At 47.5% G+C, this 16,845-nt stretch overlaps 1 protein-coding gene across 4 annotated transcripts in view; it reads left to right on the top strand.

Annotated features, from left to right (window-relative positions):
* Positions 1-16,439, top strand: part of ABCF3 (ATP binding cassette subfamily F member 3) — a 39,024-nt gene extending 22,585 nt beyond the window's left edge. For all 4 annotated transcript variants that reach the window (XM_053308362.1, XM_053308363.1, XM_053308364.1 and 1 more), the window contains 12 exons: positions 869-925; positions 1,327-1,349; positions 2,662-2,717; positions 2,877-3,077; positions 4,153-4,229; positions 5,106-5,150; positions 6,908-7,040; positions 7,672-7,760; positions 10,522-10,613; positions 11,770-11,902; positions 12,994-13,081; positions 15,230-16,439. In XM_053308362.1, coding sequence (XP_053164337.1) covers positions 869-925; positions 1,327-1,349; positions 2,662-2,717; positions 2,877-3,077; positions 4,153-4,229; positions 5,106-5,150; positions 6,908-7,040; positions 7,672-7,760; positions 10,522-10,613; positions 11,770-11,902; positions 12,994-13,081; positions 15,230-15,388 — 1,153 coding nt within the window. In that variant the 3' untranslated portion in view covers positions 15,389-16,439. The remainder of the gene's footprint in view (positions 1-868; positions 926-1,326; positions 1,350-2,661; positions 2,718-2,876; positions 3,078-4,152; positions 4,230-5,105; positions 5,151-6,907; positions 7,041-7,671; positions 7,761-10,521; positions 10,614-11,769; positions 11,903-12,993; positions 13,082-15,229) is intronic.
* The last annotated feature ends 406 nt before the right edge of the window (positions 16,440-16,845 follow it).

Here is a 16,845-nt window from a genome sequence, read left to right as displayed (position 1 = left end):
CAACAGCCTGGATGACTTTAAGAGGGGTTTACATATATTCATGTAGGACGGGTCTATCAATGGCTACTAGTCTGGTGGCTTTAGGCCACCTCCAGGCTCAGAGGCACGAAGCCTCTCAATACCAGTGGCAGGGGAGCAACAACAAGAGAGAGGGCATGCCCCCCCCCTCACCTCTTGCCTTTGGGCACCCCAGAGGCATCTGGTGGGCCACTGTGTGAAACAGGATGCTGGACTAGATGGGCCTTGGGAATTGATCCAGCAGGGCTGCCCCTATGTCCTTATGTAACAGCTGGAGACACAAGGTGGCCTACCCCTAGTCTACACTAATTGGCGGCAGCCCTCCAAAGTTTCAGGCAGGAGTCTTTCCCAGCTGTATCTGGGACCTTCTGCATGCAATGCAGATTCTCTACCACTGAGCTACGGTCCCATCCCCAGGCAGCCCCAGAGGAATTGTCACTTTAGTCTGGGGCCTCTCTTCCTCACCCAGGCCAAGATGGAGTGCAGCTCCTGGCTCATCCTTGGTGTTGGGACAGGTAAGAGAGATACCAGGGGACATGGTGTTCAAGCTTCTCCCCAGCTCTCTGGTGTCCCTCCTCCTCCTGTCATTGCTGTGGTTGGGTTCTGAGGGGTGGGAGAAAGATGGCGGGGGCGGGGAGCTACCAGCAATTTGGTGGCCCTTCTCTTTTAGCCATCCAGGATGGGTTATCTCCTCCTCAGAGGTAGGGTGCAGATTGAACTCAAGCTTTTGTGGTGTCCATCCTTGTCCCATGTGGGCAAAATCTTGATCACCATATGGCTCTCTACAGGCTCATTGGTGTCCAGTTGTCACAGGGTATCTGATGCCGCCTGTATTGTTCCTTCTCCCCAGAGAGTTTTCGGGAGGCTGGAGGATGAGGCTGGCTTTAGCTCGTGCTCTCTTCGCCAGGTACGTCTTGTTGATTCTACTGTATTTATATCCGTAAATTGCATTTAACATTGATGCTGGCAGGCTGAAAACTAGCTTGAATCCTTGACTTCAGCAAGGTGTGCCCAGGAAAGTCAAGGGTCTAAGCATATGCCTAGCTGCCATTTTAAATTAAAGGGTGAATTCAGCACAGGGGTCAGCAGTGTTTTGGATCATGCTGGGCAAATCTCTCTTTCCCTCAGCTTAAAATAGAGGGCCAGTGTAGTGTAGTGGAAAGAATCGGAATTGGAGCAGGGAGACCTGGTTTTGAATCTCAAGCTGAGCCTCGGTACTAATGCAGTCATCTGCTTCTCTCTCTCTCTCTCTCTCTCTCCCCCCCTCTCTCTCACCCCTGCTCCTTGTACTGCTGCTTACATCTTCAGACCTGACCTTCTCCTGCTTGATGGTAAGTATTTTCCAGATATGTTGAGAAGGAAGGGAAGCAGCACATAGCACTAAGGGCCCCTAGTGCTCAGCACGTATGAGCTGGACAGAATTGTGCCTGGAGTACGCCCATCTTGATGTCACTGTAGGACCTCCCGACACACTGCCAGGACATCATTACATCGCATGAGAGGCATTCATCCGAATCGCCCCTCTACACATGCTACAAAACTCTGTCCTGCTCACACGTTGGGGCTCGTGTACATCTGAACTGGCCCTAAGGACTGGGCATGTGCCAACCAGGGCTTGTGTTACTCCCCTTGTCCTCATCCATTTCAAGGTTGCTCTAATTTGAGTTTGGTGTGCTATCCGGCAAACTATGGTTTGCAAGTTAGCATTAACTGTAGCTTTCAAACCCACTTAAGACCATTGTTTCTCATTATGGTTTGGAAGTTAGCACTAGCCATTGTTTGCCCACTTTGGACTTTTTGGCAAACTGTTTAGAACAACCTGGAAATGGAAGAGGGAATTTATATTGAAGAGGGGGCATGCTGGGGAGAAGGGATACAGACAGGGATGCAATTATGCATTGCAAGTAGCGGTGAGGAGTCACTCCACTTGAATTGGCCCTAAATGCATGCACATTAGTTGTCCGAGCAACCTTGACCTGTGGAAAGGCCATTTAGACCCTGCGGTACTAGCATGTGTCACTGTGCTGTGGTGAAGTCATGTCCACACTGATGATGGGGCTTCTGAGGGAGCCAGCATATCTGATATGAACAGCTAGATCCAGACATAGTGAAATGTAGCCTGTTGTGGTGGCCTTTATTGAGCCATACAGTTGGAAGACACCAAAGTCATATTCAGACATGAGTGAATGATGGTACATCATCTAAAGGTGATCCTGAGTACAGGCCTCCTCAAATGTAGAGTAGAGACAGGAAGTGTGCTCCTGTGTGTGCATTGACCATAACTTGAATAGGGCTCAAAATGCCATATAATCCTTCCCACTGTGTTGCAAGGCAGGTTCATTCATCCTGATAAATCAAGTTGTGCAATCCACCAAATCAGTAAAATCCCTTTATTTGGTCCTAGTAATGTTTATGATACCGTCTGGATGCTTTGGCGTTAAACAGAATGCTTCCTCAGGCTGGATGTTCAACCCCAAAGCTTGCATATGTAATTGTGCATGCACTGTGTATGCTTTACTGTAGAACTGCAGCCCTGTTTTGCCAGAAATTGGATCCTGTTTGGAAAATAGTTGCTGTTCCATGTTTTTAAGTACCATACTTCCTCAACTACTGCCAAAGAACCTCCTTTCTGTTCCCTTCCAGAGCCAACCAACATGCTGGACGTGAGAGCGATCATCTGGCTGGAGAACTATCTGCAGGTCGGTGTGGCAACAAAAGTCATAGCATCCAAGATTATTGTATTTGATGGGGGTCATAAGGCCATTGTGTGGCTCTCTTTGGGAACTAATTTCCATCCTTTGATCGGGCTGAGATTTCCACCCAACTAAGGCTGCCTCTTGCTTGCTGGCCCTCCCTAGACCTGGCAGTCCACCATCCTGGTGGTTTCCCACGACCGGAACTTCCTGAATGCCGTGGCCACTGATGTCATCCACCTGCATTCACAACGGCTCGACAGCTACCGGGGCGACTTTGAGAACTTCGTCAAGATCAAGGAAGAGCGACTGAAGAACCAGCAGCGTGAATATGAGGCCCAGCAGCAATACCGGGAGCACATTCAGGTGCAAGGGCTCACATGAGGTGTTTGGAGATAGGGTCGTAAGCACAGCGGAGTTGCGTGAAGTGTAAACTCCTCCTTTGAGCGGTGTATATCTGCTTTTTGCACAACTTATTCCACACTGTCTTGCACAATTCATTCTGGTTTGTTTGTCATAGAGAGGGCCAGGAGGCTTGCAGAGCATGCTTTCCTGCCCCCAAGCCCTGGAACCATGTTCAGCCACACCCTTCTGTAGGTGCTGCCCCCATCACTCACTCACCCGTAAAGACTAGAAGCATTCTTTTTAAAAAGATGCCTCAGAATTCTTGGAAGCCTGTGCCCAGTCCCTGCTCTGTCCTTTTTCTTCACTTCCATGAATTACAGCATTACAGCAAGTTTAGACCAGGGTGATGATTACTCTCTAAAGTAAAGTGTGCCGTCGAGTCGGTGTTGACTCCTGGCGACCACAGAGCCCTGTGATTGTCTGCCTCTAAGTAAATTAGGACTGTAATGTTCAGTTGACTACCAGATTGCTTAAATGCAAATAAACTGTTAATCAACTAAAGTCCATAAGAATAATAAACTATAATTTATTTAATTAGGTGACAGTCTTTTTTGCAGAGAGATCAGATACTTGAAATCATAACAGCATAGTCAATGGCTCATCCTTTCGGTTAACAAGAAGGAAATTTAAGGAGCCAAGTTAAAGTAGAATAAAACACCTGAATCAGATGGGCTTACATCTGAATTTTGCAAAAACTACAAAAAAAATTGTTATCCGCCCAGAGACATATGTTTGGGCATGATATAAATTGAATGAATGAATGAATTATATGTCAGTTAGTCCCAATATTGAGGAAACGGTTTAAAGAAATTATTAGTGATTTAGATATTTCAAAAACATGATTGGAAGTGACAACTGTTTTGATTCCCAAGTCAGATAAAGATCCTTTGCAAGTTAGCTCCTATAAATCTACATTTGTTTTAAATGTTGATTATAAAATACTAACTGCAGTTTTATCTGAGAGGTTGTATGCTGTGTGTTAGTCTTTGCTGGAGGCTTCTGCCTGAAATACAATGATTTTTCTCTTCCCTTGTAGGTCTTTATTGATCGATTCCGTTATAATGCAAATCGGGCATCTCAAGTACAAAGCAAACTCAAATTGCTGGAGAAGCTGTGAGTATGCATCCCAGCTGGACTGTGCTTTGTGGGTGGGGAGAGAACGGTCAGTAACATCGGCACAGGATTCAATTGCACAGTTCTGTCGAGACAGAAACCTTTAGGATCTGCAGATTGGCAGGGATGATCTGAAAGGATAGAAATGGGGGACAGGGTCTCTGGGCTGCAGCTCAGTGGTAGACAATCTACTTTGCATGCAAAAGGTCCCAGGTTCCATTCTTAGCTTTAGGCAGAGCTGGGAAACACCTTCCTCTGAAACCTTGGAGAGCTGCTACCACTTAGCATAGAAAATACCTACCTAGATGGACAAAGGATCTGACCTAGGTTTAAAGGTAAAGTTGTGCCGTTGAGTCGGTGTTGACTCCTGGCGACCAGAGAGCCCTGTGGTTGTCTTTGGTAGAATAAAGGAGGGGTTGACCATTGCCTCCTCCCACACAGTATGAGATGATGCCTTTCAGCATCTTCCTATATCGCTGCTGCCCAATATAGGTGGACTCAAAATAAGCAGCATTGCATCTTCAGCTGCCCAGGTAGAAGTAATTTTTTTTTAAAGCCAAGGAAGTAGCAGCGACTAGGACAAGATTCCTAGAGGTCTTCATGTTGAGCCAGGAAAGCTGCCCAGACTCTTTGATTTACTGCCTTTGGAGTCTGGAATATGTTCAGTTAAGGGGTTGGAGGAAACTGTGGGGTGCTTGGGGGGGGTGAGTTGCAGGGGCAAGGGATGTATTTTCACAGACTCCAGTGAATCTGGGGTAGGGAGTGATGTGCTCTGGCCTGAAGCCCCCTCTGCTTCCCAGTAGCTAAGAGTGGGGCTTAGCCTACGATGCTCTACCCTTCTTTTATTGTAATAGGTTTGCTCTTTTTATCTCTTAGGCCAAAACTGAAACCCGTGGACAAGGACAGTGAGGTGATAATTAAGTAAGTGGATCTTAACTGAAACGGGAAGCCTGTTTGTGTTCCTCTCTCCTCCTCATGAACAAGAGCCACCACCCCCCTCGGCCTTTTCAAGCACACTCTTCACTTTATGACCAGCAGTTTAAGAGTCAGTTGGTCTTGCAACCTCCGGTGTACCTTCTAGCCAATAGGCAATCCACTAGCTTGAGGCTTTGCATGTTACACTCTGCAAATGAGTGAGTAGATACTTGTGTATTTGGAACAAAGCTGAAACCTGGCTGCAAGGTGTTAAATTCCTAGTTGGAATTGCTTGCATTGGTGCTTCAGATGTTTCAGTGGTGGGCTCAGGCTCCCAATACATTCCACTTGGAGAATGTAGTGGCTGAAGAGACTGAGCTACAAGTTGGAGACTCCCCGATTTCGGGCTGGCCTGTGCCATGAGCTCAGTTAAGTGGCCTTAGGCAAGCTGCTATCCCCTCTCTGCCTCCGCCCACCATCTGCAGCTTGGGAGTAATGATGCTTTACCTAGAGGGTGGTTGTACAGACTGCAACAAGATCATTTATTTATCACTACCCTTACAATCCTATAACCAAGCCTAAGCACCTGTTGATGGCATAGCTGCATCTTCTTCCCCCAGTTTATCCCTGCCTCCACTTCCTCTTCCCCTGGCTTGGTTGCCTCTCTGGTGTTTAGATTGTGAGCCCCTTGTGGCAGGGATCTACACAGAATGAGACCACTTCCATGCACACAGATGGAGCTATATAAACAGTACTAGTATTTATTTATGTACAACATTGATATCCTGCCTTTAGGAACATAGGAGGCTGCCTTATGCCAAGTCAGACCATTAGTTCAGTATTGTCAGCATGCAGATGCTCTTCCCAGAGCGGCCCCATCCCCTAAGGGGAATATCTTCCAGTGCTCACATGTAGTCTCCCATTCAAATGCAAACCAGGGTCGACCCTGCTTAGCAAAGGGGACAATTTATGCTTGCTTACTTACTACAAGACCAACTCTCCTCCCATTTCTTCCATGGAATTCAAGGCAGTATATATAGGGTGCCATTCAGGCACTGACTTAGACCCAGACCATGTTGCTTCAGACCATAACCCAAATAGTGGGTGGGTAGGGTGGAGAGAGATATCTGTGAAGCGTTCCAAAAGCACTATACATGTGCGGTCTTGCTACCACTGAATGCTTTTGCCAGCACAGCAGTAGGCACGGTAAATAATACAGAAGTGACTCTATGCAGTGGCGTAGGGTGGCCCCGGTTCCGCCAGCAGCCCCCCAGCCACACCCCTTGCATCTGATGTCAGACACAGGTGCAGTGGTTTCGCTTGCAAACGGGGCTGTGTGCCCCGTTTGCAAGCAAATTCCGGCCAGCCAGGAGCGACTTTCCCTGCTTTAAAAGGCGGGGGGAGGGGGGGGCAGGGTGCATTTCTGACCAGGCTGGCTAAGCTGTGTGGCTCCGTTTTTGAGAAGCTTAGCCAGCGCCGGCTTCCCAGCCCTGCCAGGATCACATCTCCCTTCCTTTTAAAGCAGGGAGCGCTGTGCCTCAAATGCCGGAATTTGCTCGCAAATGGGGTGCATGGCCCTGTTTGCAAGTGAAACCACGCCCCCTTCCTCTGATGTCAGACGCAGGGGGTGTGGCTGGGGTGCGAGGCACGGCCCCTGAACACAGCAGCCCAGGTTCTATTAACCTGTTAGCGCAATGGTGTCTCTACCCCTGATTCTGTGCCATTCCTTTGCGTGCTCAGCCCCCTTGTCCTCTTTCCTACAGGTTCCCAGATGGCTTTGAGAAGTTTTCTCCTCCCATCTTGCAGCTAGATGAAGTGGACTTTTACTATGAGCCCGGCAATGACATCTTCCGTTCCCTTTCTGTTTCTGCCGACCTGGAGTCCCGCATATGTGTGGTATGGCGGGGGGTGGTTCTTACACCAGTGGGGGTGATACTGGTAAAGAAAAGACCTAGCAGAACCCAGTATGGTACTGCCTGTGAAGTTAGAGCTCTGACAACAGGTGGGGGTGGGCCTGGGATGCCATTTTTGTTCAGAAGGATCCAAAATCATTCAAATGATAACCACTCACAAAATAAATAAAATTCTTCCCAAACTACTGCTATTCAGATCCTTCTGCAGAAAGGAAAGCCTCTTTTGGGTGCATCTTGAGAACCCTGCTTTCCAGCTGGCTTTGGCCTTTTGTAGCCAAATCACTAATACTTTCCCCACAAAAACCACATAGTCTTCAGTTAGCACTGCTTATCACTATTTTAACTAGAACTAGCCTGGTTGGGTTTTCTCACAGACAGGTGTGTGCTGCCCTTGTTTCAACCTGCCTATCATCATGTCTGATGTGCAGCCTTGTCTTTTGTGCTTCACTTTGGCCCCCTTGGCTATACTCTATATTATCTACAAAGGAGAGTGTAGGTTTGTTTAGTGTGAAGCAGTCCTGGCCTGGCCAAAGATCGCTAGCCAATGCTACCACTGTATCAGACCCAAGAGCAGGGTTCTGGAAGATTTCTCATTTGTTCATCCTTTCCTTCAGGTAGGAGAGAATGGAGCTGGAAAGTCCACTATGTTGAAGATCCTGATGGGAGACCTGGCACCTGTGCAGGGGATTAGGCATGCTCACAGGTATTTTCAGCACAAATAAGAGGCCTGGTGAAGCTATGGGGGCGTGTTTATTTAGCATATATGTATTTGTATACTGCCAAAACTAACATCTCTGGGCAGTTTACAATAAAACACAGATCAAAAACAAAGTTAAAACATTAAAACCATGAAAAGTTGCTACCTTGTAGCTGAATTTTGGAAGCAACTTAAGATTCCTATTGGGAATGCTGAGTGTATGCGTCATATTGCTTTGTCTACCATTGGGAATCCTCCAGCATGTATGAAAACTGCTGAATTTGTCTGCTGCCAAGTCTGTATTCTACCAAAGAAAGCCACATGGCTCTGTGGTCACCAGGAGTTGACACCAACCTGACGGCACAACTTTACCTTTAAGTCTGAAATTTAAATTCGGGGAATGTGGAATGCACTCCCTACTGAAATATGAGCCTCCCCATCTCTGACAACTTTTTAAAAGCACTTGAAGACTTACCTCTTTTTAACCTGACTTTGGTTTTAAATTGTTGCAAAGTTTCATTTTCTGTGTTTTAACCTGTTTCATGTCACTGTAAACCTCCCAGAGGTGAAAGTTTGGGGTGGTGTAAAAATTTGATAGATAGATAAATGTTCAAGGGGGATTAAACTGAGAGAATAAGTTTCTAGTTCTCAAAAATGCAGGAGTGAATAAAAAGCCTCTGGTAATATGGCAAATAGCTTCAGCCTAAATCCCTAGAATTTTAGGCATTAGAGGAGCTGTGAGAAGCCAGGTATCAGGCTTCCTGTGCTCTGCAAAGTTTCTTATCGCCCACCCTAAAACCCCATCATATTAAAAACCCTTTGGTATTCCTCCTGGGCAATCATTATCTTGGCCCCTTATTGAGACCAAAAAATAAATTCAAAAAATCCAAAATTTTATTTATTGTTAAATTTATATACCGCCTTTCATTAAAACAATCCCACGGTGGTTTACAGCAAAATTTAAAAACAAGATTGTAAAAAAGACACAATTAAAATATTAAGCTAAAAATATAAAACAAATCTGATTAAAAATTTAAAACAAAGGCATAAAAGCAATACAGAGTACAAATAGCGGCAGTAGAGACAATCAAATAAAATTATTTGGTAAATTTGGCTTTTGGTAAAAATCCACGATTTAACATGCTTTCTAAAAGCTGTGATGGAGACCGAGGAGCGGATACACAAAAATTGTGTTTTTGGAACTGGAATTAAGTATGAAGATTGCATTAATATGTAAAATTCTATCTAACAAGCCGACCCCCGCACAGAGCATCTGTGCGTTTTTGGGGGCCGGCTACCTCTCTCCCCCCCCACCCCAGTCTCCGGCCAGCCGGGCTGCTGCCGCCTCCTCGCCGGGCCGGATCCACCGCCTCTCTCCCCCCGCCCAAGTCTCCGGCCCGGCCGAGTGCCGCCACCGCGGCCGGGCCCGCTGCGGCCGGCCTCCGCGTTCGGGCCGGGCGCACTGCGGCCGGCCTCCGCCACCTCCCTGGCCTCCATGGCCCGGCAAGGTCCACCACCGCCTCTGTCCTTCACCACTGAGACGCGCCTCAGCCAATCAGGTGCGTCCCTCCGCTCCGCTGCCCAGCCAATCAGCTGGGTTGCCGGGACGCATCCCCACAGAGGCTGAGGCACGTCTACGAGAATTAAATATATAGATATGTGAAATTCCAATACATCAAACTATTCCAATGACAACATCAACTCATTTGAGTAGATTCTGTAGCCCATGATTCTAGACCTTGTGTGCCAAAAACTAAAACATTGCCCTGTCCACCCTTGGGTGGGTGGATCTTCAAATCTGGTCACAGCTAGCAACCTCCACTGCCCTGGATGCCCAGCACAAAGACCCCATACCCCCATTCTCATTCTCTCCATGCCCTCTGGCAAAGGTTATGTGCAATGCAAGTCTAGTCTTGCTTCATGCTGAGCTTTGGAGAAGGCAGAAGCAGTGCAAGCCTCTCTTGCTGTCCCTGCTCTTTTCTTTAAAGCCCAGCACAGAGTGAGAGACCACCAATGCTGTCCATTCCCCCAAGTAGTTATCTGAATGTGCCAGGGGATGTGGGGGATGGGATCTATGGCAACCACAAATAATGGCTGACTTAAGAAGTCACCTTAAGTGGCGCAGCGGGGAAATGCTTGACTAACAAGCAGAAGGTTGCCAGTTTGAATCCCCCGCTGGTACTGTATCAGGCAGCAGCAATATAGGACACTGCTGAAAGGCATTATCTCATACTGCGTGGGAGGAGGCAATGGCAAACCCCTCCTGTATTCTACCCAAGAAAACCACAGGGCTCTGTGGGCGCCAGGAGTCGAAATCGACTTGACGGCATGCTTTACCTTACCTAGTAAGGCAAAATTGGGTTGTACCTTAAGTCTGTGAACCACCCAAAGACTTGTGTTTTGGACAGTATATAAATGTGTGAAAGAAAGAAAAAAAAGAAAGAAAGAAAGAAAGAAAAAGATGGAAGAGACATGGGGACGGGTATCAACCTCTGCTTGTTCTAAATTCGGGAGATCTGGCAGCTTTGTTGCCCCAGCAGGGCAAATTTGGAAGCTGCAGTCAGTAGGTTGCCTTCAGCAATTGAGGAGCAGTGATCAGATTGTATTTAGATTCCCTCCTTCCAGAAAGGAGGCAGTGCATTTGTCCATTGTGGGAGGATGGGAGAAGAGCTTCTTTCTACAGCTTCAGCAAGGGAAGCTTTGCTAGGTCACTGCTTTGCTGGGTCACTGCTGTCCATAATAGCACGCTCTCTCTCCGTCTTGGCAGGAACCTTAAGATTGGCTATTTCAGTCAGCATCATGTGGATCAGCTGGATCTGGACATCAGTGCCACAGAGTTACTAGCAAAGAGGTTCCCAGGTGAGGTTTAAGGATTCCCATGAGATTGGCTGGTGGTATGTGCAAGGGGAAAGCATGCACTTCATTGGCCTTTAGTATGCTCTGTCTCTAGCAAAGCCGATGCATTATTGGTGAGCATTAGCCAGGGGTTCTGAAACTTGGGTCCCCAGATAATTTTGGACTACAACTCCCATTATCCTGAGGGCCATTGTGGCTGGGGATTTTGAGAGTTGTAATCCAACACCACTTGGAAGACCCAAGTTTTAGAACCCCTGATACACACACCTTTTGTATGACTAGTTTGTGCTGACTGGTTGTTTGTTATTGAATGGGTCCTCATGACCTGTGCAATGCTGGCAAACCAGGAAAGAGATTTGTGAGGTATACACGCTCCCAAGTTTCAGTGATGCCAAGTTGGCAGCTCACCAACCTTACATTTAACTGGGATTGGCATCCTTGGACCAAATCCTAGAGTACCAATCCAGGTTAAATGTCAGATTGGTGAGCTGCCAATCCAACATCACTGAAAATTTCCACATTCTCAGAACTGGAAATCAGGAGTGTGCACACCTCACAAATTTCTCAGTTTGGTGACATTGGGGAGTTTGTGAAAACCCACCCATTATTGTGTTCAAGTGTCTATCCTGCAATTACCCATTAAGGACTAGAAAGCCTGAAATATTGTGTTTTTCCAGCCTCCGCTTTTTTCTCCTCGTCCTCCTAAAGTCAGGCATGCAAGAATCTGCCTAGCTCTGATGACCTAAAGATGCTGTCAAATAAACTTACCTTCCAGATCTTGTAGCCTGGGGCCACCTTTTCTAACTGTCACTCAGATTTGTGTGTGATGCTCTTGACGAATTTCCTACCTGCCTTATTCTGAGCAGTGCACCGTCCCAGTAATCATATGCTGAGATCCAGTTTGCCACTCAGCTCACAAAGGCCTTGAAGAATGACCCTGACCCTGACACAGAGCAGTCTTGCTGGAACGGACCATCTATTCCAGCATCCTGTTTCTAACAGTGGCCAACCAGATGCCCCGACAATAGCCTCCTCTTGCTTCCCAACGGAAGAGGCATTCTGCCTCTGAATAAGGAGTGTCTATTTATGTCTTGCCTACTACCATTGATAGACCTATGCTCCATGAATTTGACACCTTCTTTCTGTCTGTGGGTTCCAGGGAAGACAGAGGAGGAGTACCGTCACCAGCTGGGGTGCTATGGCATCTCCGGAGAGCTAGCAGTCCGCCCAGTTGCCAGCCTGTCTGGAGGCCAGAAGAGCAGGGTGGCCTTTGCCCAAATGACCATGTCCTGGTAATGTTCACATTCCCTTCCATAATGTATTGCTGACTCTGAATCCCTAATGTGGGGAAAATCAAACTTGTTGCTTGGCCTATGTTGTACCTTTACTCCCTGAACAGTAGCACACTTTAAGCTGCCTTAGAAATAAGATACAGGGCAGGTTTAGACTGTCCTCTAAACCAGGGGTATATCCTGGAAATATTTTTAGGGCTTGTAGGGAGCACTCGGTGCCTTCCCAACTAGTGATCAGGATGCAGCTTCATTGCCTCCTAATTTGTCTGGATGTAAACCAGTGACTGTAATAGTCTGTCTCATAACTGTCACATAGATTTTTGTGCAGGGGTGTGTGTATACACACACCTGCACAAAAATCTAAGTGTGACAGTGTGTGTATGTATACACGTATACACACACACACACACACACCCCTCTCTATGGGGGTACCAGAGCTGAGGATTTCAGACAGAAGCTGTACACTTGTTTTAAAAAGGTTGAAACTCCATGATAGTCACAGATGAACCCAGGAGAGCCGTGGGTTTGTGCGCTCCCCTTCCTTTCTCTTCTTCTGTGCTGGAGAAGGAGGTTGAAGTTCCTGGTTTCAGTTTTAAACTAACCACATCTTGACATGTTGTCCAAATCCAAGGAACTGTGGTTAGTGTCAAATGACTTGTTCGAACAAACCGTGGTGAAACTGTGGCTTCAGATCAGTATTAAAGCTAAGCCACCTTTTAATAGTGGTTTACACCAATGGTCCTTCTGACTGCCAAGTTTTGGGCAGGGGTCCCTTCAGCCCTGCTACCCAAGACCTTTTACACTGGTGGTGTCAGGTGTTGCTTCTAGGAGTCCCTCCTCACAGAGCAAGTGCTCTACCACTGAGCCATGGTCTCTCCATTCTTCCTGTAAGGAAGGTCCTTAGCCCAGCATTTTTTCTTTCCATACAATCATCACAGAATGCTTTGGGATATTCTTATGCACTGCTGGGTTTGACAGCCAGTGGAAACCCAGTGCTCTAGACTTCTTGTCAGACAGCAGAGATGAGCATTCGAGGCAGGGACTCTTCCAGGCAGATACCAGATTCACTGAATTTTTCCCCCCACTTCCAGCCCCAATTTCTACATTCTGGATGAACCAACGAATCACCTTGACATGGAGACCATTGAGGCTCTGGCAAAGGCACTCAACAAATTTCGGGTAAATCTTCTCTATATGGCTGTTAGTGTGGGTGTGCTTGGGCTGTGCAGTTGATGCTGTCTTACCCCACTATGAATAGTAGAGTTTCCAGCTTACACAATCATTTGGAGACCAAGGGACTATTAAAAAACAGCAGAGTGGTCCAGGCAGGGAAATGCTGGGTCCAAATGACCACTTTTTTCCTCCTGGGAAGGAGGAGTGGGCCCACCACAGTCCTCTGGGATGCAGCAGGACATCCATCCTCATCAGTGCTGCCTGAACAGGATTTTTCAACCTGTCTTCAAAGGAAAGGAAGAGAAGTGGGCATTTCAGGCATCAGGTTTCCCTCTTGTTCTTTGTCACCTTTGCATAATATAGACGTGGTCAGGGTCTCCCACTCTGTTTACAACTGATGGAGAGTGCAGGCTCCAGTTGGGCAGTCCATCATTCAGCTGAGCTGTTGGGCTAGCGAGTGCTGCTGCATCCGATGATGCTCCCTTCACACTGATTTAGGGGAAGTCTGTTGGCACACCCCATGGCCAAACAGCCCAACCATGTCCTGGTCGCCTTGGCAGTAGAACCAAGCTGAAACTAGCCAAGAGAGAGATGGGAATAATCGACTTGCTTCTTTTGTAGAGCAATGGAAATGCTTCCTTCTACCAGGAAATACAGATGTTTCAGGGAGTTTGGCCAGGGTACGGGATTGGTCAAGCTTGTAAGCTGGCTGTTCAGAAGCTAGCCAGGCATTGGCAAGGGAGGATGCGCTCTAGAGCGCTCCATCAGCCCAGGAAGAAGCAGGAGGGAATGGAAACAAGAGAAGATGACAACTCAGGGAGACTTCACCACCTCCCCTCTCACAGCTGAAGCTGGCATTGGGAGTGAGCCCCAAGGAAGTTGGGCTAGTTACCATTCACCCTACACCCCACAGCCTGATTTATTTCTGGCATGTGAGTGGTGGTTCCAGAGAAATGCACATGCCTCCCTGCTGTGACCCCCAAACATAGGCAACACACCTGCCCTTCTCCATGACCCACATGGTGCAGCACACAGAGCAGAGTACCTCCCAAGCTGTTCTGTAGGTCTGTCAGTGCTGACAGGTCAACGGAGCAATTGCCCACACACACCTCTCCCAAGCTTTTTATTTATTTATTTTTTATTTATCAAATTTGTACACCGCTCCAAACTTTTGTCTCTGGGTGGTTAACAATAACATAAAACCAGTTAAAAACATATACAGAAAACGTGAAAACAATTTAAAAGTAAACCAGAGATTAAAACCCCAAATTTTTTAGAAAGCTTGGGTGGAAAGATGGGTTTTCAGGTGTTTTTTGAAAATTGCCAGAGATGGGGAGGATCGTATCTCAGCAGGGAGCGCATTCCACAATCTCGGGGCAGTGACCGAGAAGGCCTGTCTCTGTTTAGCCACCAAACGAGTTGGCGGTAACTGGAGACAGACCTTGTTTGTTTGCTTCTCTGGGCATTTTAAATCCTGCCATGCACCTATGTGCTTTTGCTCACTACTTGTGCCTCATTTTATTGCAGTCTGGACCATATAGACTGGCCTGTGTTAGAGCAGCCAGTAATCCTTCAGTGTCTGCCATCTCCAACTAATCCACTAGCCTCCTGTGCCTTTTTCCTATTTAACTGTAGCCAGCATAGGCTAAACTATGTTATGTTTCCCCTTAATGAATGTTTTACTTTGTTTTTATTCTGTTGTAAACTGCCCAGAGACGTAAGTTTTGGGCGGTATAAAAATGTTTGTTTCAATAAATAAATGAGTGAGTGAGTGAATGAATGAATGAATGATGTGAAGTAGGTTGGAAGGGACCACAAGCAACAGGAGCCCTGGACTTGGCTGCAAAGGCATGCAGGGGGTGATGGTTAGGAGGCTGGTTGGGCCTGTGAGTCCCCATCCCTGGCATAGAGAGCCCCTGGTGGCGCAGTGGTAAAACTGCCGTCCTGTAACCAGAAGGTTACAAGTTCAATCCTGACCAGGGGCTCAAGGTTGACTCAGCCTTCCATCCTTCCGAGGTCGGTAAAATGAGTACCCAGAATGTTGGGGGCAATGTGCTAAAATCATTGTAAACCGCTTAGAGAGCTCCGGCTATAGAGCGGTATATAAATGTAAGTGCTATTGCTATAAAGCAGTCTTCCTCCTTTTTGTTCTAGGGCGGTTTGATCCTAGTTTCCCACGACGAGCGCTTCATCCGGCTGGTGTGCCAAGAGCTGTGGGTGTGTGGGGATGGCAGCGTGCAACGCATCGAGGGAGGCTTTGATGAGTACAGAAGCATCCTGCAGGAGCAGTTCCGGAAGGAGGGCTTTCTATAAAGTGGGTGCCTGGACTGTGTGCGTGAGCTGGCTGAGAGCAGAGTAGGCCGTACAGCAGCCCTCATCCGACGTGGTGGTGCAGCAGGGACTTCACCTACATCATGTGAACATTCTCTGTGCAATCTCCTGTGGGGTTGACCTTCTCCCTCAGGGTACCTGCTGGGGGTTGTGGAGGGGAGTAGGAGGCAGAAAGTGAACAGAATTGCACTCTCTGCTGCTGGGTTTGTGCCAAGTCTCTGCTGGGCAGGGGCCAGAGGCCAGCAAAGAGAGAGGCGGGGAGTGTCCAGTGCTGCTCTAGTGGCAGGGAGTGTGGGGTGTGTGGTTATGGGGATCTGCTGCAAGCAGTTCCTTCTCTCTTTCCACCTGTCCATCATAGGGCTGAACCTGCTGCTGTCACGTTCCATGATCACAGAGGAGGTTTCGGGGTGCAAATGCTGCTAGGTGTCACACATTGAGTAGCTTCTTCAAAGGAGGCGGAGCTCCAAACCCAGCTTTGGAATAGTTGGGGTGAGGGTTTGTCCTCCTCCCCGCCGTGGCAAAGAGGTGCCGCCTCTTCATGTGCCTGTCAAACACACAAGCCAGATCCTCTTATGAAAGCATTTCTCTCTTCATTGTTTAGCCTTAAATTGCCCCTTTTCCCCTGCTCAGATGATACTTTTGTATTTTGTGTCCTCCTTCCCCTTCACCCTGGGCTGTGACCTTGGAAGGGGAAAGCATTATGTAAGCCAAAGTGCTCTGATGGGTGAGTGGTGGAAGCACAGCAGCCAGTGCCACCGTCTGCCAGGAAGTGGCCATCTTAGCTCTCCTGTTGGGGACTTAGGTCTATAGCTTCTGCAGGAGCTAATGGTCCACATACCGCCTCTGGTCTCTGAGCTTTTAAAGGTCTAAACTCCATACAGGACTAAGTTCTGTGCCAGCTAACGCACTATGTCTTGGAATAATAATAATTTTGAAAAATGGTTTCTGTTGCAAGCTAAACTTTCAAGCACCTGAGTGAAGCTCCGTTCATCAGCATTGAGGCTGCTGTGTAAATAAAATGGGATCTCTCTGGCTTTGGAGTTCTTTTATTTCCTACCTTCAGTGTTACACAGTCTAACCTTGTCTTCTGCTGCTGCTTGAAGAGGAGGGCCAGTGGAGCTCACTGCCACCTCACAAGGTGCCTTGCACCTAGAAATTTAACCATGGCAGGATATTCAGAGGTAGAGTTATTTAATATCTTTTTGTCCCAGGTTCTAAGTATGCTACTTCTGAACGGAATATCAAGAGAAACCCTTTCATATGACTTAGTCTGTGACTAATGCCAGTAATTTCGTCAAGTGCCTGTTGTCTGGCTACTAATTTGCAGAGCTGACTCCTAGATCCAGGCTGCTCAGCTCTGGCCCTCTTGTAAATGTTGGACTCCAGCTTCATCATACTGACTATTGCTGCTGTAACTGGGGATGATAGGAACTGTAGTC

The sequence above is a fragment of the Hemicordylus capensis genome, chromosome 3, assembly GCF_027244095.1.
Source record: "Hemicordylus capensis ecotype Gifberg chromosome 3, rHemCap1.1.pri, whole genome shotgun sequence".
NCBI classification, from domain to species: Eukaryota; Metazoa; Chordata; class Lepidosauria; order Squamata; family Cordylidae; genus Hemicordylus; species Hemicordylus capensis.
This window is presented reverse-complemented; position numbering and strand designations above follow the sequence as displayed.